The sequence below is a fragment of the Desmodus rotundus genome, chromosome 4 (assembly GCF_022682495.2).
Source record: "Desmodus rotundus isolate HL8 chromosome 4, HLdesRot8A.1, whole genome shotgun sequence".
Classification (NCBI taxonomy): Eukaryota; Metazoa; Chordata; class Mammalia; order Chiroptera; family Phyllostomidae; genus Desmodus; species Desmodus rotundus.
The window spans coordinates 179,254,766-179,273,984 of record NC_071390.1 but is presented as its reverse complement, the minus strand read 5'-3'; the positions used below and the strand labels follow the sequence as shown (position 1 = coordinate 179,273,984).

The following is a 19,219-nucleotide window of genomic DNA, read 5'->3' as shown; positions in this document are numbered from 1 at the left end:
TGGCCCTGCATGAGCTGGGGTCCCTGGGGGAGTCATTCAACCTTCCTCAGAGTGAGTTTTCTCATCTGCGAAGTGATAACATCTACCCTGTATTATATTGTTATTTAAAACCTTTAATGTCTTGTTTGGGAGAGTTTTTATAAACTACCCTTGAGCCACGTGGGAGTTAGGGGCCCCAACCCCTTTGCAGTTGGGAATCCACGTGTAACTTCTGATTTCCCCCAAACTTCACCCCGAATAGCCCGCCGTTCACCAGAAGCCTTCCCGACAGCATGAGCGGTCCCTCTGCATGTATGCTCACGGGGCGGGGCAGAGTGGGTTGCACGGTGTGTGAGACACAGTTTATTTTTGTGTTACTGTCATGTCATTTTCCAAACGAACAACGGCAAACCTGCTTCTCACCCACGCTGGGTGTATTGTAGACTGTACTCCTGCAGGAGAGCTGGAGAAAGGGGAAGGCCACGAGGTGCGTCAGGGGAAGAGCAGGTGCGTTTACGGTGCTTATCGGAAAAAATCCGTGTGTGCACGAGCTCGCGCGGTTTGAGCCTGAGGTGTCCCAAGGCCCCCTGCAGGCCTCACTCCTGCGGGGTTACCCTTTCCTTCCCTTTTCCCGATGTTACCTGCACTGATGACGATGACGAGGTCGCTAACAGTCAAAGTTTGTTGAGGACTCCTGTGCTAATTTCTTCACCTAGGGCATTGGGAGGAAAGTGGCGCAGAGCCTGGCGACAAGGCTCCACTCGTTCCCGTTGGGCAGAGGAGGGGTAGTGCCGCCCCGGCGCTCCAGGCAGGTCTGGAGATGCGGGGCAGGTTCCCGGTCTCTTCACAGCAGAGTCTGTGCTCCCTGTACCCAGACGGGGTGCCGCCCCCTTATCAGAACCTGAATCTCATGCAGCCCGGGGGGGCGCAGCGGCTCCGACCTTGAAAAGCTGTTGTGAGACCAGCAGCTGTCTTTAATTGGCTTCCATTTGCACACTGACATATGTCACCCCACTGTGGTGCCCACCGCCCTCCCCCATCCACACATGCAGGAGTGGTCTCCGTCTGCCGGGAGCAGGGCCAGGCAGACAGCCGCCTCTCGGCCCCTGTCCCTGGGGGGAGCGTGTCAGGGGGGACTAGGTGCAGGTGGAGCCTGGCCTGGGCTCTTCGGAGAGACAGACGGTTGGAACCCTGTCACTCGGGCACCCAGCCACAGCCTTCTGCAGCAGGGCCATGCCCCTTAGGGGCCTCGGGAAGGAGAGCGGTCAGGTTCGCGCAGAGCAGCTCTGAGTTGGTGGGTTCAAGCAGAGATCATACTCACATTGTCTCCTGGTGACGCAGGTCCAGCCTCCTTAGCAGGAAAAGGACGACATTTATGAAGAAGCTTAGGCCTCGGACTGTGAGCTGAGGCCTCTGCCTCTTCAGCGTTCACCAGGCTGGCTTTAAACCAGGGCTGCTCCTGCCTCTGAGCCCGCCTGGCCCTCGACACCCTGGGCAGAGGCGAACGAGCTTCTTCCAGAAAGGACCCTGTCGTGAGTAGTTTGGGCTTTGGGTCTCAGTGGCAACTGCTTTACTCTGCTCTGTGTCCCGAGAGCAGCCGTGGGCAAGATGTGCGTGAGTGGCCATGGCTGTGTCCAGGGAATTTTACTGCTGGAAACAGGCTTCGAGCCAGGCCTGGTGTTTGCCCCTGACACAGATGGAGGAGGACATGGAGAAGGGGATGCACGGAAGCAAGCCCTAGCTGCCACCGACTTGTTTTGGATGGGGCTGGGGCTAAGGCCAACCGTTTAGAAAGCGTCTCCAGGGCCCTTTCCTCTCCTGGCTGCTGGGCTGGACGGGGATCCAGCTTCTGTGGGGGACCCTGGTGCTCACAGGGTTGCAGGTGGAGGGTGAGTGTGGACAGCAGCATTCCCGGTTCTCTAAGGGGCTGCGCTGCAGGTGCCTCTCGGGGCGCTGGAGACACCCTGTCGTACTTGGGGGGGCTGAGGGCCTGGCTGCTCACAACATGATCCCCTGGGAGCTGCTTGGACACGCAGGCTCCCAGGCCCCTCCCAGACCTGTGGAGCAGGGTCTGTGTTCTCACCAGACTCCCATTGGGCGGCACCCCACAGAGTCAGGAAGCACTGCTTTAGGGCATGGAGGGCAGAAGGGAGATTTTCAAAGTCCTTTTATCTTCGGGTTTCTGACTCTAAAAGTAGAGCAAAGCAGCCTCAGAGCTGTGCAGGCAGCTGTGTGTGCTTTCAGAAGTCTCATGAGTCACGACCGGAGGTCGTTCTCCTGACAGAAGGGGGCGGCGGACCCCAATGGGTACAGTAGAGCAATCTAGACTCGGTAGTTAAAACCACGAGGCTGGAGTTACTGCCCCATCTCCTTGTGCCTTAGTTTCCCCTGTGGAGATGTTTATGGCGGCTGTGGTGCAAAGCTCTCCCCCAGAGATGCCCTCCTCCCCTCCCTCCCGACTCTGCAGGTGTCTCTAACTTGAATGTAAGAGATGGTGCTTGTTTTACTTATCTCTGTATACCCCACACTTAGGTACCCAAACATTGATGCAGTACCTTTTCTTAAAGTAAATATTTAAAATATCTTACAATAAATAGAGCATAACTTTAAATTTTTCTTTCCATCTTCCTATTGCTATCATTCTTCATATTCTCTTGACTGGGCCTGGCTCTTTCTGCTCCAACCTCTTCCCACACTCGTTCATCCTTAATGCTGGAATCATCCTTTAAAAATGGAGATTCTTCAGGGCCACTCTTTCTGAAAGCTTCCTCTGACTCTCCCCTTCATGGATAGTGGTTCGTGGGTCCAGACGGGTCTCAGTCTCCCTAGTGAAGCCTGGAGCATCAGGGGCTCGCCTTCAACCTGAGCTCGACGTCTTGCCCTTGGCTGGTGTTTAACAACTCACTAGTAAGTTAAGCTGACCAGATGGAAACGGGATGAAAACGCTGTGCTCTCGGTACCGCACTTAAAACTTTTGTTGGCAGCCAGCTTGCTTTTCACCAAGAGCCCTGTCCTGCCAGCCCGGGGATCAGCTTCAGGCTCAGGAATCCGGCCCCCGCGGTGCTGTCAGGGACACGTATCGTTAGCAGACACACGTTGGACCTGGGGTTTGTCCTGTGCTTCCTACAAAACAATAGAAGGGTGCTTTCTGCTCAGGCTTGAGTCACCCACCCACATATTAATCCAACTTTTATGAATCATGACATCTTCCCCAAAGAATGTGCTCTGTGGATTTTTACAGCAGTTCCTTTGGGGACTCCTTGCTGGCTCGAACCCATCCAGAGAGGCAGGTTTTCGGGGCTCAGAGCAGACATGCATCCACAGACCCTTTCCTTTGACAGAGGGGTTAGATTCAGCTTCCAGAGTCACTGCCAAAACTGAGCTTGCTCGTCACGGGTCCTGTTCAGACACAGGACGGCGACAAGTACGGACCTTACTTTCTCTTTTCACATTCAAGTTAACCCGGCACTGGCACCGCTGACTCTGAGTTTCTGAAGTCCAGGCTTGTCTTGCTGGGCACACAGCTGTTGTCACCCTGTGTCCTAGACGAGGGCACTGGGACCAGAGCAGTGTGGCGACATGCACTCAGAGTCCTCCAGTCAGTCAAGGACGGTCACCTGGGGGCTGTAGGAATTTTAGGTGTGGTCTAGCTGAGGGGAGCTTTCCAACCGAACAGTATCTGAAGCCGTGCCGCCCGCCCCGAGATTTCCCAGGCTGACCTTCAGGCCGCCCGCTGAGGCCGTGTGCGGAGGCCCGTGGAAGTTTTTGGAAGAGTCTGCCTGAAGAGTCCCAACTGTGACCCTATAAGGGAAACTATGCTAGCGCCTCGCTTAAGTGCAGCTGCTTGCTTCTGTGCCACCCAAGCTCTGTGTCCCTCACTGAGCACGCTCTCGGTGCTCCCCCCGGGGTCTGCAGTCTGAGCACAGGAGGGCCCTGAGCGGGCGTGAGCTGGGATGGTGAGCTCGTCAGAGCCCGTCTCTCACGGCGTGGATGTGTCCGATCTAAGAATGTCACAGCAGACGTGGTTCCTAGGAGGGGGCTGCCTCTGGTATTTTTCTATGCAACTTTTTTCCCAAACAGATCTCAGGGACATTGTCTCTGACGGAGATCCACAAACAAACAAGTGAGTTCAGCAAACACACATTGAGTGTCTGCTGTGTCTCAGCCTCCCGTCCGGCATTGTGCCGGGTGTGCTGGGTACAGAGAAAGGTCGCACGGACCGAGGTCCCTGGCTTCAGGCTACCTGCTGTGGGTGAAGGACGTGGACACGTTCACCCATCACCATGACGCACCATGCGACACTGACACGGCAGGCCGCGGCGCTGGCCCCCAAGCTGAGGGTGGACAGGGAGATGCGCAGGGGCAGCTGGTAAAGGGTGGTCAGGGTGTGGTGAGGGTCCAGACGGGGCTGTGCGGGGTCCAGGGCGCACCCACAGAGAGCAGCAGCGAGTGCCAGGGCCGGCACCAGAAGCCACCCAACGGAGGCGGGAGTTGCCTCGTTCCGAAGAGGTACAGTGTGGCGTGTGAGGCGGGAGGGGACAGACGGACCGGAGCTGGCAGCGGCACTGATGCGAGGCCACTGAAAAGAAGGAGGTAGGGGACAGGGCAGTTTTCTGAAAAGCAGGCTAGCCCTGGGGCCAGCCACGGGTCACAAACTGTTTCTTAGTTGAAGCCTCAAGTGGGGCCCAGTGGTCCCCAGTAAGGGACATGAGATGGGGTTTTATGAAACCAGTCCCCAGTGGCCCAGCCTGTGGAGACAGCGTGAAGAGTGCGTGTAGGGCAGGCGGGCAACCCACTGAACGGAGGGTGTGCGGGTGTGCGGGCCACCGGCCAGGCCTCACTCCCCAGGAGCTCCTGCTTTTGTTCCACCTACTCGCCTTGGCCGGCCTTTTCTTCCGCATCTGATTCCGAGGCTCAGTGAGAAAACCTTTTCCCGCACCCAGGTTCACCTACGTTTCCTCAAGGACTCGAACGCTTTCATTTGTTGGTGCTTTGATTCTCAAGTATCTCTGCGGGGTTTTTTCCTGGTATATGATGTAAGGTCAGTATTCAGTTTTATTTTATTGGATTTTTCCCAATTGCTGCCAGTCGTCCTCACTCTGCCTATGCAGCCTGTCGTCTCTCCATTGATCTGAGCCTCTGCATTTGGGTGCTGGGTACCGGCTGGCACTTAGAAAGGGCGGCCTCGGCCAGGGCCTCTGCTGGTAGAGTGCGCTGTAGACTGTAGAACAGGACGTTGGGAAAGACTCCCACAAACCAGTGGGAGCCCTTGTTTATGTGGGGTCTCTGTAGCTATTTACCGTACAGAATTAGAAACTGGCGGATTCCTAAGATACTAATTTACTGAAGAAAGGACATGCGTTCATGAAAGTGACTGTACTCACCAAACTGCGTGCGAGCGCGTTCTTTGCTGTGTCTGCAGGTGGGGCCCAAGGGATCCAGCTTCGTCTAGGCGAGCAGGGCTCTCCTGCCTGCTTCTGGGTCCCAGTCGTGAGAGCCCTCGTTCGAGCCCTCGTTCGAGAGGAAGCACGTGAGACAGGCCTGCCTCACACAGATGGTGTTGGAAAGGAGAGTGAGTGCTCAGCGCCTCTTGGGAAAGTGTGACTCTTGCTCCGTGCCCCCGCCCTGTGCCCCCGTCCCAGGACTCGGCCAGTGCCGGTCTCGGGGAGGCTGGCTGCGGTTGGGACTCCGAGGCTGCGCCAGACCGGTCTCTTCCGTCTCTGTCAGACTAGGGTGCGTTGGCGGGAACAGCACGTTAGGTGGCTCTCACTGAGTTGGGCGCATCTTCCCAACGCTTACACACCGCGTTGTGGGAAACCAGAACACTGCGCTTTCCGCCCAGACAGCTGGTCTGCCCCGGCCCGCAGCGGCGGCTCGCACACAGCCCACCTCACCCCACAGGTGTTCGAAAGGCCTGTCCTCAGGGGTTGAGATTTAACTGAAGCAGTGACCTTTACTGCTCCCTCGGAGCCATTGGAGACACTCCTGAGTGAGGACAGCCTTTGTCTTTGTTTTCGTGCTGCAAGTGCGAGGTGGGGACACAGCAACCGTAGTGTGGCTGGTGTCACTGCTGCGGCTCAGGGCAGCAGGCCAGCCACCCTCGCACTGGCACTGTCCGTGCAGAGGAGGGCGGCAATGTCTCCACATTAGGAAACTAGCCTGGCCTTGCAGACCCCGTGAGAGGCGTTTGGAGTCTGCCAGAGGTCAGCGGCCCAGTTCAAAAGGAGCAGAGTCGGCCCTGTAGTCCAGCCTCGTGGGTATTGGGTATCAGAGGGAAGGGTGCCAGATGGAAGAGACAGGTTAGGGAGCCGGGGCCCCTCAGACTGCAGCACCCCACCCCATCCTCACCAGGTAAACGTGTGCCGTGTTCCGGGGCTGGAGACAGCCCTACCAAAGCGAAGGGCCGGGCTTCAGTTTCTAGAACCATGTCCTGGTGGTTATTTGAAAACTACTTGGCATTTGAAACTACCATCTCCTTCTTGACATTGAAATTTAATGTCCTGCAACTGACAGCAAACGGTGATGTCAGGGTTCGGGGTCATGACTCCATCTGCTGGCACCGTGGCCTTGGGGCGGCTCCCAGCTACGCACTGTTGCCTCCAAGCAAAAGTGCAGGAGTAGCCCGTTTGCCTGGGGGTGACGCGCCGATCTGTCAGTCCATCTGGTGTCAGCGCACTTGTTTTTCGCGCTTGGAACGCTCTATTCAATCATTAAGATGAAAATGAAATGCTTTGAGTGAAATTTAGCGTTTGTATGTTGACATTTGCAAACCAATGGTCTAACAGTTCCTTCCTCCTTTGTTTTCAGCAATGGAAGAGTTAATAGTTGAACTTCGTCTCTTTCTTGAACTTCTGGACCATGAATATCTGACGTCCACTGTCAGAGAGAAAAAGGCGGTCATCACAGACATCCTGCTGAGGGTCCAGGCAGCCAAAGGTGCGGCTCCGTCGCTCGTCCAGCCTTTCTCCCAGCCCCTTCGCCTCTGCACCTTCTCTAGTCCCACTGTGTTCTGAAACCCGTCCATTCGTTTGTTAACTTATGAGTTCATTTAGTCATCGAATTGTCACTGCGGGGCTTACTGCGTGTGGGTGCTTTGTCAGTCTCTCGGTACAGAAAGGTAAAGCCTTTAGGAAACGCAGGGCACAGGGGGCGTGCTGGGGGCCCCGAGGGCACCCCGCATTCGGAGGTTCACTGGAAGAGCTCAGCATGTGGTTGGACTTTCTCACGCCCAGGATTTATTACGGTGGTGGGGGTGCACAGCTGGGGTGTAGGGAGAGACAGAGGCATGGTCTGGAGGAGTCGGAGCATGGCCTTCTCTGCTGGCTGTCCCCAAGTGTCACCCAGAGCACACGCCTCCCTTAGCATTAGAAACACAGCAGCCTGTGTGCCATCAGAAGCCCAGACTCCCAGAGAAGTGGGTTTGTTAGGCTTCTCCAGGGAAAGAGAACTGATAGGGGAGGGAGAGGGCGAGGGTGAAGGAGAGGGAGAGAGAGACAAAGAGAAGACGAGACTGACTTTGGGGGTTGGCTGGTGTGAGTATGGAGGCTGAGAGGTCCCATAGTCTCCCTGTGAGAAGAGAGCCAGAGAGCCTGTGGTGGAGTTCAGCCTCGGTCTGCAGGCCTGAGAACCGGGGGGGCTGGTGGTTTAGGTCCCGGTTGAGTCCAGGAGCTGGAAAAGCAGCATCAGAGCGCAGGGGCGATGGGTGTCTCGGCTCAGACAGGAAATAGCCTGCTCTTCCTCCGCCTGCCTGTGCTCTCAGCCCCTCGGACCAGGCCCGCCCACAGCGGGGAGGGCTGTCCCCTTCACTCAGCCCACTAAGTCCAAAGTCAGTCTCTTCCAGAAGCACCTCCCAGGCACACCTGGCAGCAGTGTTCGCCCAGCTCCCTGTGCACCCCTCAGCCCAGTCAGGTTTACACAAAGTCGATCACCGTGGCAGTGTTTGGTGTAAACCACATTGTTTGTACAAACAGTCTCAGCACAGGCAACCAACCTTAGCAGTTAGGGATAACGGTAACACCCCTAAAATCCACATGCCCAGCTGCCTGCCAAGGGCCATCCTCCCCAGCAGACCCTCGTGGAGACAGCAGCCTGCAGGCCTGCTTCTGTGCCCAGTGGGTAGGACAGAAGAGCAGGTAGGGATAAGCTTGGTAAGTATGTCGCAGAGGGCCAGTGTGTAAGGAGAGGCCCCGGGATGCGTGGATCCAGATCAGTTCAGAGAGAGAGAGGGTGGGGAGGGGCAGGGGCAGTCTTGGAGGATCCAACGTTAGGCTTGGGAAGACGCTGGAGGAGATGGCCGGGTGAGATGTAAGGACTGCTTTTCAGCAGCTTTGTTGAGATGTAATTCACATCCTGTACTCTTTACCCATTTGAAGTGTACAGTTCCTTGGTTTTTGGTGTGTGAAGCCATGGTCTGAAACAGTTAGGGTTGCCTTCTGAACCTCGGGGCAAAGGATTTGGGGGCGCACTGAAGGTGAGCCATGTGAGGCCCCCGGTGGATGGGGGCCGGCCGCTGAGATAGGAGCACCGGATGAGGACCGCGTTCTGGAGGCAGACGTGGCTGGAGTGTTTACTCCTGAGAGGCCGCTGGTGCTGCCCTGCCTGGACTCTCACGTGTGTCTGCTCTGGCCCCACACCGACTCGTGGTTGGCGCTGTCTCAGATAATCGCGGATATTCTCCCCATACTATGCCAGAACTCAACAGGCGGGAGTTTCTTAAAGGTGGGTGGCAATGCAGACTAACTGGTTTCGATTCCTGCCTCTGCCCGTCACCAAGTCTGTGACCTTGCACAAGTGACTTAATCTCTTCACACCTCAGTTTCCGCCTCTCTGCAAGGGGAAGATGGGAGCTCCCACCTCTGAGGGGTGTTGTCAGGCCTGAAGGAAATAGTATCAGATATTTCCAAACAGCCCTGACGCACACAGACTCACAGTAGCTTTGCAGCCTCACCTCCCCTGCGTGTGTCCTTCGCCCACCCCTGCCGGGGCCGCCTGCCTTAGGAGTTCTCTCTTCCCCCCACTCTCCTTTCTCTCTTCCCCCACTCTCCATTCTTTCTTCCCCGGCCCAGTGAGCGCCAGCCCTTTGTTTCTGTGCGCTTCATGCTGGTATCTCTCCTGATGTTTTCCAATTCACCGATTCTCTCCTCAGCCCCTGAATTTGCTTAGACCTCACCCGCCGATTGTTTGACTGGTAGTGTTTCCACTTGTCCTTTTCTTTCTTCTCCCTTCTTACTGTTCCCACTCTCCGCCCACACTCCCCGAGCTGCAGCTCCGCAGGTCAGGGACTCGTTCGTCTCCCTGTGTTTTTTCCGTAGCCTGTCGCATTGCGTTTGACCCATCATCATAGCTGGTCACTGTTAGGTGATTGTTCTTCTAGGTCTTTCCAGGTGAGCCCTTGGCATATAAATAGCACTGTGCCTGAATTAAAACTAGTGTCTTCCTCCTTGCTGCGCTCCCTGGTATGGTGCTCACCACGGCTTCTGAGTCAGTTGTGTACGTACTTGCCTTCCCAACTCGAGTCTGAGTGCCCGGGGTCTGGGCTTGTGTCAGTCCTGTCCTCCAGAAAGTAGGTCTGGGGCAGCGTCTGGGTTTAGGAGGGAACGTAACACAAATTACTGACCCCAGGAAGGCATCTGCCCTCTCAGCACCCACGGGAGTGGCAGGCTGAGCAAGTGCCACTTATGCGTCCTGGAGAGACTGCGTGGCATTGTGCAAGGACACGGGCTTGGCCACCAGCTCGGTCATTTCTACCTGTTCATGCTCATTTAGGTTCTTTAATCTTTTTTTTCCAGCCATAGAGTCTTACCTGAAAAATGGGGAAGAGTAACACCTACTTTTCACATTGTTGTGAAGGATCAGAAGTAATGAGTATTGGCGGAGGGGTCAGTACTGGGTGGGGAGGTGACAGCTGATAGCAGTGCTATCCCCTCCTCCTCATCCAGGCCTGTGGTTTTGGTTGATGCCTGCAGGTGTGGATGTGAGAGACCACGCTCTGAAGCTGGAGACCCCCAGCAGCCTGCCGGCCCCTCCCCAGATGCCTCTGCCGGAGATCCCGCAGCCATGGCTGGTGAGTCAGTCCTGCCCTCACAGCAAGGATCGTGGGACTCCTGGCTGACTTCCGGTCCCCAAGGCAGGTGACCGAAGGCCAATTCTGGAACAGAGGAGGCCTCTGAGTGTTGTAGGAGCTGCTGGTGACAGCTGCATGGGAGAGTGTGGCCTTTCCTCAGAAGGCTGGTGCTTCTTTCAAAATTCCTGCAGCTCTAGGTCCACGGAAATCTACTCTTAGATTAAAGAGAAATCAGAGGATTTAGCAGGCAGAACAAGGGCAGTAAAGCCCCGGGCTTGACCGTCTTTCTGGGTTAACTGAATTTGAACCGTAGTCTGAAACTCTGATATTATTGTTATGCTTCTTCTGGGATCTAAAACACACACACATTTTTTCAGAGGAGAAGTATGTACGTATTCCAGGAATGTGTATTTTACTTGACCTTGTGCGTTCAGTTTGTGCTGGACTTTTCTCGCCCCTGTGGCTGGCTGGGCGTCCTCACGCGTGCGGGTGTTCAGGCACATGCCCCACGCTCTGCCCCCGCTGCCGCCCCGCCCGCTCAGCCAGGGAGAGCACATGGTCGTTCCCAGCGGGAGCAGAGTCAGCTGCCGGGCAGGCCGCTCTCTCTGTGGCTCACCCAGTTGTCCCCCCACCAGGAGAACAGCTGCCGGAAAGCAGGGCCGCGTCCCATGCCTTTCTGTCCTGCCTGGGCCCCAGCAGCCGCTGATGTCCGGGAGGTGCTCAGCGATGGCGTCTTAGAGGAGGACAGAGTGCAGCAGCCCTCACTAGGCCCCTGCTGCGTACCATGGGTCCTGCTTGTTATTTTTTCACTTATAATTTCATTTAATCCTGACAGCTTCACCTCCAAGAACCCTTAAATTAACTGAAACATGTGAATAGTATGTATTATACCCATTATTCATTAAAGGAAACTGGGGTCCAGTGAGGACATGTGACTTGCCCAAGGTCCTATACTGACTAGGGAAGGCCAAATTGTAACCTGTTCTTCTGACTTCACACCCAACCTGTTGTCAGCGGTCCTGCTTGGGAGGTGTGACGGCCAAGCCATGCGACCTCCAAGCCATGTTGTTACATGTTAAGAAACTGCTAGGATTTCAGTGTCAGGACAGGGCTGCATTCCTTGAGTTGGGGTTACACAGTGGGTCCTGCTGGTCTTTTCTGCACAATCTCTACCCATGATGCACTGCTCGTACTGCCTGGTGTGTGTTTCTTCCTGGTGGGAGTTCAGAAACCTCACGAGTGAAGCGCCTGTTTCACAGTCCCGACTGCATGCCCTGCCCTCCAGGCCAAGGCGTACACCGTGTGGTGAGAACGCGGCTGGGGAGGGCTGTGCTTTCTGCCAGGTTTCTGTCTCTGTTTCACGCTGGGGGTTCTGCCTGTCACGCGGACTGTGCCTGGTGTACACGTGCTGAGACAGCGCCTGGGACGGCCGCAGGTGGCTGGGAAGAAGGTCCCGTCCGCCTGCGTGTGGACGTTGCATCGGGACCCCTGCCCAGCCGGCGGAGGGGGGCAGCCCCGCTCTGACCAGGCCCGTTCTGGAGAGCTGGGGACTGTGCCTCTTGAGACAGGGTGTCTCAGGCCTTCCCGGCCAGGAGGGAAGGGCAAGTAGACGCCCCTGGGGCGCTGTGGGATTGTGTGATGCACAGTCCAGGCATTTCCTTGAATGTTTTCATTCAGCAATTTAAGCAGCAGGGGTTACATTGGGTTTCGATGGGGTAGAGCTCAGTAATGTGATTCTCTGGTATTTTAGGGCCAGAGTTTATGTGAATGTTCAGATAACAATGAGGTTTTTTATTGCAAAACGTATATAACACACACTTTACCGTGGTAACCACATTCGGCATCCAGCTCGGTGGCATTAGGCACCTTCACAGAGCTGGGCGGCTGCCCTCACCTCCATCTCCAGGACTCCCATCTCCCCGCACTGACACTCTGTCCTCATTGAACTCCCCACCTGCCCAGCCTACTTCCTGTGTTTATGAACCGTGCACGCTTTTTATTTTTTAGAAACATTGATATTTTGATACCGGCCCTCACCACCTGGTCTGTCGGTTGCCTTGGATCCTCCCTACAGATCAGTACTTTCACAGCTGCTTGGTCACCTCTGTTTGACAGATGGTCCCATGAGGGTCTTTAAGATTATGTGACAAAATGGGCGTTTTTCCTGCTGCAGAGTTGACAAAAAGATTTAAGGCAGCAAAGCCATCTGTTTCCCGGTGAAGTCAGATGTGGCCCTGCTCGTGAGCGTGGCCCGCCTTGTCCCGTTGTCCTTGTCTTTCGAGACTCTCAGCTCAGTCTCCTGTACGGTTCCTGCGGCATCTTCACATTAACTCTGCTTGCACTCTGTGGCCACACCCCGGATAGCGCCCTGTTTCTGTGCCCGTCTGGCTGCACAGCCTCCCCGGGGAAGCCCGCCTACTGGCCCAGGAAGGGCGAGGCCCCTGTGCCACCCCAGGCCCGCCTTCTTCCTCGTGCAGAGATGGAGCTGGAGAAAACTCTCCCCTGTTTACTCAAGTACGGAATGCAGATGAAACAGCCATCAGAGAGGAATGGGGTGTGATGTGGATAAAAACTTATTTTGTCCAGGAGACTACTTACTCCACATTCTTGATACCAGGATTGAAATCACTTTTGCAGTTTGGACTCTAAAATTCTGTTGTCAGTTGAAAATTACCTTACCCCAGTCCTCAGTCTCCCTGGCTGCCTTCCTAAAGGATGAGCGCGGCCCAGAAGTTTAGCTTACGGCAGGGGCGCCGCGGGGGTTTGCTGGTGTGCGGCTGGGCGAGGTCTGGGGCCCTCATGTTCTCGGGTCGGACTCGGTCACTTTTGGCTGTCGCTCTGACAGGTGTTAGGCATGGAAACCAGGTAACGGGAGCTGGGCGCACCGCTGCATGTAGAGAGTTTAAATCAGAAAGTGCCCCCAGGCTCCAGGCTGGTATTTCCTTTGCTGGAGTCCGGTCTCATCGACTCTTGGTGTGTTAGTGCAAAGGACTAAATAATAAATTGGGGTGGGAGGAGGGCAGGGTGGTGGGGAGCAGCGGGGAAGCATGGTGCCAGGAAAGAGGGGAGGCATGAAAGGGGCCGGGTGCGCTGTGCATCAGTAGTTTGGGCTCCTTCCCTACTCCGGGTTTGGCTCAGTCCCCCGCCACAGTAGACACCAAAGGACACGGTTGGTTGTGACCCAGGGTCGCCATTCCTGCTAGTCCGTAGCCGCCAGCTCAGTGGTCAGTGCTGGCTCTGGCTGACGTATGGCCCCCCGCTCCTCCCCAGTCAGCTCTGAGCACGAGAAGCCCCAACCAAGGGCTTTTACCCCCTGAGCCTCAGTTCCATGTGTGAAATCATAATCAAAGTACCGACACCTCTTATTTTCTGAACAAGAGAAAATGTGTATGAAGTGTCTCCAAACAGTGTCTGACTCACGGCAGGCCAACAGTAAATGGTGGTTGTGGTTGTTATGTTGTTGAAATAATGGAGAGAGTAGCTGTATTTTACCATGCAACTATATAGACATAATATTGTCAACGAAAAGGAACTCTCTGTGAGGCTGTTCCTCAAAGTAGCAGAGGCAAATGCCAATGGGTTTTTTCCCAAGAAGATAGGGGTTAAATTATGGCCGTACTGTGAGCCAGGCGAGCCTGTAGATTGCATCCCTGTCCAGCTGTAATTGCTGGCTTTGCTAACAAGACCTGGAGACCCTAGTGCAGCCCTTTACAGTTCCTGAGGCAGAGGAGATTGCCAAGCTAAAAGGCGACTTTCACTTAAGTATCCATTTGCAGGAGAAACAGGGTTTAAAAGTTATTAGTGCCTGGCGCTATGCCGTCTCTCTCTCATGCCAGGCAGAGGTCCATTCTTCTGTGTGGGAAACAGCCTGCCGTCTTTCCCTGCACGCGTGGAGTGTGCCCACGGTGGGTGACCCAGGCCCTTGTTTTCCCAGCAGTCCTGTGAGAACCAGCCCAGGGCAACCTGGTGACGTGTGCAGGGCGGGGTGAGAGCCCCAGGCACAGACTGGTCTTTCCTGGCGCTGGGAGGAGATGCACAGTCCAGGGAGGGCAGCGCTGCATCCGTGTGTCTTGTTACCGTTTGGAAGGTACTTCTGAAGTACCCGCTGCAGCCACGGATTATAACGTCATTTACCACTGCGTGAGGCCACACAGCCAGCTCTCACGGAAACTGTGGAATAGGTCAGGCTGGCTCTGTGAAAATGGCAGAGGTAGAGTTTGAGAGCCAGTGGACACCAGGGCTGGGCGTGGTCCGGGTGAGGAGCTCAGGGCTCAGGGTCACTCGGACCACCTGAGGGTCGGCACCTTCCTCCTGCTCTCGCTTCCTGCCTGTCCCTGGGGTGTCCAGGACCCCTGTGGGAAACCCGCCTTACTGTTTTGTACCTTTCAGGATTCCTGTGAATTGTGACTTCACTGACTTCTTAGCCATTGGGAAGGATCTGAAGGAAGGCTTTCTTCAGAGTGGGGGGACGGCGAGCCAGGGGGGCCTTGTTCCAGCCTCCCCGACGCTTGCCTCTCACAAAGCCCAGTCCCTCTGCCCAAGTGCTGGGGAGCTGGGCTGAGTTTCGAGGACGGGGTACTTAGGAGTGGAGTGCAGATTCTTTTTGCAGAAAGAGGATGCTCCTCTGTAAGTATTAGTTTTGGAGGGTTTACTACTTTCAAGGCAAAATAGTTTAATTTTTTTCTGATTTCAGAAATGATAAATATTATGTAGAAAATCCAAGCTATACAGAAATGTGTAAAAAAGAGAGAGACACACAGCCGAGTGTTAACGTTGCGGTGAGCGTCCGTCTGTCTCTGTAGGAGATGGCACAGCACAGTAGGTAATGGGCACTCAGCGCTGGCTTTCCTTCACGCAGCGGCATCTAAGAGGGGCTTCTAGTAAGTAAGTGGTGTGGAGGTGCACAGTCCTTTTAAATGGCCACTCAGGGATGTGTCCTTGTATTGAAGCAGTCTTCTCTCAGCGACATTTAGATTGTTTTCAGGTTTTGCTGAGCTTTTATTGAACATCTTTACACATTTTGGCTCACACGACCATTTGCCCTTCTTGGCATGTGTCTCCAGAAGGGGAGTTCTTGGCTCTGAGCAGGTACCCACTGAAAGTGTGTGTGATGCACGGCCACCAGCAGGGTTTGAAAGTCTGGTGGCAAGTCCATCCGCTAAGAGCAGGCAGCTCAGGCGCGCTCTGGGCGTCGCTCTCAGCACCAGGGGCACGCCCGCGCCGGCTCCGTGTTCAATTCCACTCTCTGCAGCGGGTTCCCGGTGTGAGTGAGTCAGCGCAGCTGGAGGACGGCGAAGCCCCCTCCACTTCACGGACATGCAGGGAACTACACCACTCTCTTCCAAAAGCAACGACAGAGGTTTTAACCCGGCACAGACTGCTGTTCAGACCTGCCCTGGGCCAAGCGCCGTGTCCTGGGCTCCGTGGGGAATGCAGCCTCTTTGGGAAGATGTGAAGGGCCTGTTGCGGGGCCAGCGTGCAACCAGAGTGGTGTGGTGGGGAGGGGGATGCGCGGGATGCAGCAGCCTTCGGGAGGGAGTGCAGAAGGCCCAGGGTTGCTAGTGAGGGGACGGGGCTGGGTGTGAGGGTTCCCTGCCCTCGAGTGCAGGAAGGGGCCAGTGCCTACGGGCCCAGCAGATCATCTTTCCACATCCAGCAAGAGGACTGGCTGGCCTGAGAGCACCGTGGGTGCCGAGGCACCTCAGAGGGCATCCTGGATTCAGAGCTGGGTCACATGGGAAGGGGCAGATGTCACATTCTGGAGACTACGTATAAAACCCTAGGGTTTCTTTTGAACATTGTTGCATCTGGAACCTACCATGACAGATCTTCAGGGTGGGACCTGTGTTCCATTCTGGGCGACACCGTCCCAGGTTGCTTACAGAACACAGGCGTTATGACCGCGGCACAGAAGGGAAAGAGGGAGTGTGAATGCGAGAAAGGTCTCCGGGGGACAGACCAGGTGTTCAAAGACCCCGTTCTACTTGGGCAGGGGGTTCGGTGCCCGGATCTGGGTGTGCAGCACACTCATGGGGGTAAGTCTGCACTTCTGGTCACCGCTGGTGGCTGGGCTGGGCTGGGCTGGGCTGGGGTGGGCGCGAGCAGGAAGGTCACAGAGGACCCTCTCTGCAGCACACTGCAGAACCTCTCTCTAGGCTGCTGTTCTTTTCTGCCGGAGGGAAGAGGACGTTGGCAGCCAGCACCTGCTGGGCGAGAACGGGCATTTTCCTCTAGTGATACTCTGTCACTTCCTTCTGTCCCTCAGCCTCCTGACAATGGGCCGCCCCCGCTGCCCACATCCTCGCTCCCGGAGGGCTACTACGAGGAGGCTGTGCCCCTGAGTCCTGGGAAGGCTCCAGAATACATCACCTCAAGTGAGTGTCGGGCCTGCCGGCCACCACTGGCCTTGGGGCGGTGGGCTGTGGGAGAGCCCAGCCTTTCTGGGCATGAGGGGACAGGGCATCCCAAACCGCGTGCCGGTGTGGAGTGGAGTCAGTTCTGAACCCACAGAGGTAAGTGCAGAGAGGGCTCGGAAAGGTTGAAAGTGTCTTCCCAGTCCCTCTGGGAACTCAGGTGGCTGTGACCCAGCACCAGTGAAGTCTCGTTGCTGTGGAAACATGCACTCTGGCGGCATGTGTCCCCTCGGGTCAGAGGGAAATGCCTTCTGTGGCATGTGCTCACAGGCCTGTCCCCCTAGGCTGCATTCATGTGCCATGGTGGGAGTGTCCCCCCAGGGCCAAGAGTCACTGGGGAAAAACAGGCACCTCACCAGGCATTTCTTTTCGTCCAGACAGGTGTGGGCGGGACGTCTTTGCCCAGGTTAGGGTGCGCAGTCTCAGCATGACCCCATTTGCTGCCTGCACGGGGCCTGCAGAGGCCCCGCCCTCCGTTAGAGCCCGGCTTCCTGGTCCGGCTCCAGGACAGCATGCCAACGCTGGAGGCCTTTCTAGAACGGGCCCCGGGGTGCGTTCCTGCAGCCATGGCCCTCGTTCTCCTCTCAGCGCTCTGCAGGCCATGGGTGGCCGTGCTGCCATGAAGTGGAGGGGCTAAGTGCATGTCCCCCAAGGGCCCAGCCGGCCGTGGCTATGACAGAAGGGAGGCTGCAGCCCAGGAGCACCCACAGGTGCCGCCCGTCTGACCTGCCTTCCTGCCTTCCTGTGCAACCTGTCCCCTGAGTCTCGGTGGCAGCATACGGACCCGCAGTGCCCTGCTCGTCCACCCCGGCGGCAGCACCTAATGGTCCTGTCAGCTCAGCAGAGCCTCACTTGGCTGTTCCAGCCCCCTGCCCGGCCCCAGCCTATTTTCTGACCTGGAGGGGGATGTCCTGAAGCCCAGGCACCGGCTCCTTTCCTGCCCTCCTCGGGCCTGTTTTCTCAGCTCCCGGGAAAGTCGGACAAGGACTCAGCCCAATGCCAACGTGTGCTGGTTCAGCTCTGAGGCAGAAAGGGACAGCTTGGCCGAGGGGTCAGGCAGTGCCAGCGTGAGCTCTGTAAGTCAAGCCACTGAAGGGCTGCGTGGGAGACTGCGTTCGAGTCATGCCTGCGTCTCCTGCTTCAGAAGTTAGGGCATTGATTAGGAAACACAAAAAAGTAAATGTCTCGAAGTAATTAAAAACCTTCCTGGATTCCTTGCTTCCTGATAGCAATGAGTGAAACAGTTTTTTTCTTTTGATGAGGGTATTTCCCAGCATTGGGAACATTTAGCTCGAGCGTTTCAAGATTAGAAATGGACAGTAATTTGGTTGGACTTTTGGGGCCTTTGGTAACTTTCTGCCTGAAAAGCCCCACGTCGCTGATGTATCATGTCCTGTCCTCAGAAGCCACTCCTTAGTTGCTGACCACTGGACACTTTGGTGAACTGATTCCTAAAGAAGGAGTGACAGAGGGACTCATGCTCGGGGACAGCAAGTCAGCCGTGACAGCACCCTCTGGCTTCTGTGATTGCTGTCTGTGGTTAACCGGCCTGCCCTCCTGCCCCCGAAGAACAGCGGCAGCGAGCAGACCCGCAGATCAGGCCAGGGCCCTGCTGGTCTGCTCCCCGTGGGCTCTTCCACAGCCTGTGGAACCCTGTGTCAGAACTCACGAGTGTTGTGGGGGAAATGTCTTCCTGTGGAGTGAGGCCCGGTGCCAGGTGGGGACGTGAGGAGGAGCCTGCGGCGCACTGGGGCCTGTCTTCGGGGGCCAGTCTTCAGAAGGAAGGCTAGATGAGGATTGGGGAAGAGGACCGACCCACTGAGACCCACTCTTGTCTCTCACTTCAAACCCGGAGACACGGGTGGCCAGCAGTCCCATGAAGCTGCACACACCTGGCCAAGGACTCAGAAGAGAGCCTGCGGGAGCCACAGGCCCGTGACTGCCTACGCGAACATGGATGGCCAGCCATTGGTGACCAGGATGCATGCCTCACCGTGCCTGGCACCATGCTGACTTTCAGGGTGCGTGGCAGTGGCCCCCTGCTGCCTTCCACATGGCTCACAGACCTCTCCTGTGCCTGTCCGAACGCAGAATCATTGGCCAATGGGGCTTGGGGAAACGTCATGCAGACCTCGCTGAGCTGATGCCGTGGGAAACCTCCGCTGCAATCTTCCGCCAGCCTGGAATGTGCACGCCTCTCTGAAGCAGTGACCTCCCAGCGAGGACAGTGGCTCTGTCATGGTCCAGCATAGTGTTATGCCCCGGCCACCTGTGTGCCGGAAACTCCCTCATGCCCCCGAGGACACACGGTCCATCCTTCGGCTCTGGATTGGGGAATGCCCTCATTCCTGGCAGAGTCATACTGCCCGCCTAGAGCCTGCCACTTAAATACTGCGACCCACAGTTAGCTGCTGTTAGCGCTTAGGCTGGGGGAAGGGGACTGGGAGCGGCGAAGGAAGGGATTCGGTGATCCCGCACAAATATGTGTGTATCGAAACAGGAGACACACTCTCGGCCAGTTCAGCCCTCCCTCCTCCATTAGGAAGGGCTTGTGCATGTGGCGGTGCCAACAGGAAGTAGGACATCGCAGCCCAGAAAGAACTTTGACATGAAGGTGTGGGCATGGGAGCATGGGGACCTCTGTGGCCCAGGGTCTCAGTGGGTGGGATGCACCACGGAATGGGGGCGAGGCCCGCCTGGCAAGACCGTGGCGAGGATTTCACAAGGCAGGGTCTGCCGAGTGCCCAGCCATACTGAACAGTCT

At 56.3% G+C, this 19,219-nt stretch overlaps 1 protein-coding gene across 4 annotated transcripts in view; it reads left to right on the top strand.

Annotated features, from left to right (window-relative positions):
- AFAP1 (actin filament associated protein 1) overlaps positions 1–19,219 on the top strand; it is a 96,856-nt gene that overhangs the window by 33,310 nt on the left and 44,327 nt on the right. For 3 of the 4 annotated variants that reach the window (XM_053922901.2, XM_053922900.1, XM_053922904.2), the window contains exons 2-4: positions 6,787–6,915; positions 9,945–10,042; positions 16,308–16,416. In XM_053922901.2, the coding sequence (XP_053778876.1) occupies positions 6,789–6,915; positions 9,945–10,042; positions 16,308–16,416 (334 nt within the window). In that variant the 5' untranslated portion in view covers positions 6,787–6,788. Of the gene's footprint in view, positions 1–5,529; positions 5,552–6,786; positions 6,916–9,944; positions 10,043–16,307; positions 16,417–19,219 lie in introns of those variants that run through there. The other variant, XM_053922903.1, reaches the window with a different exon arrangement.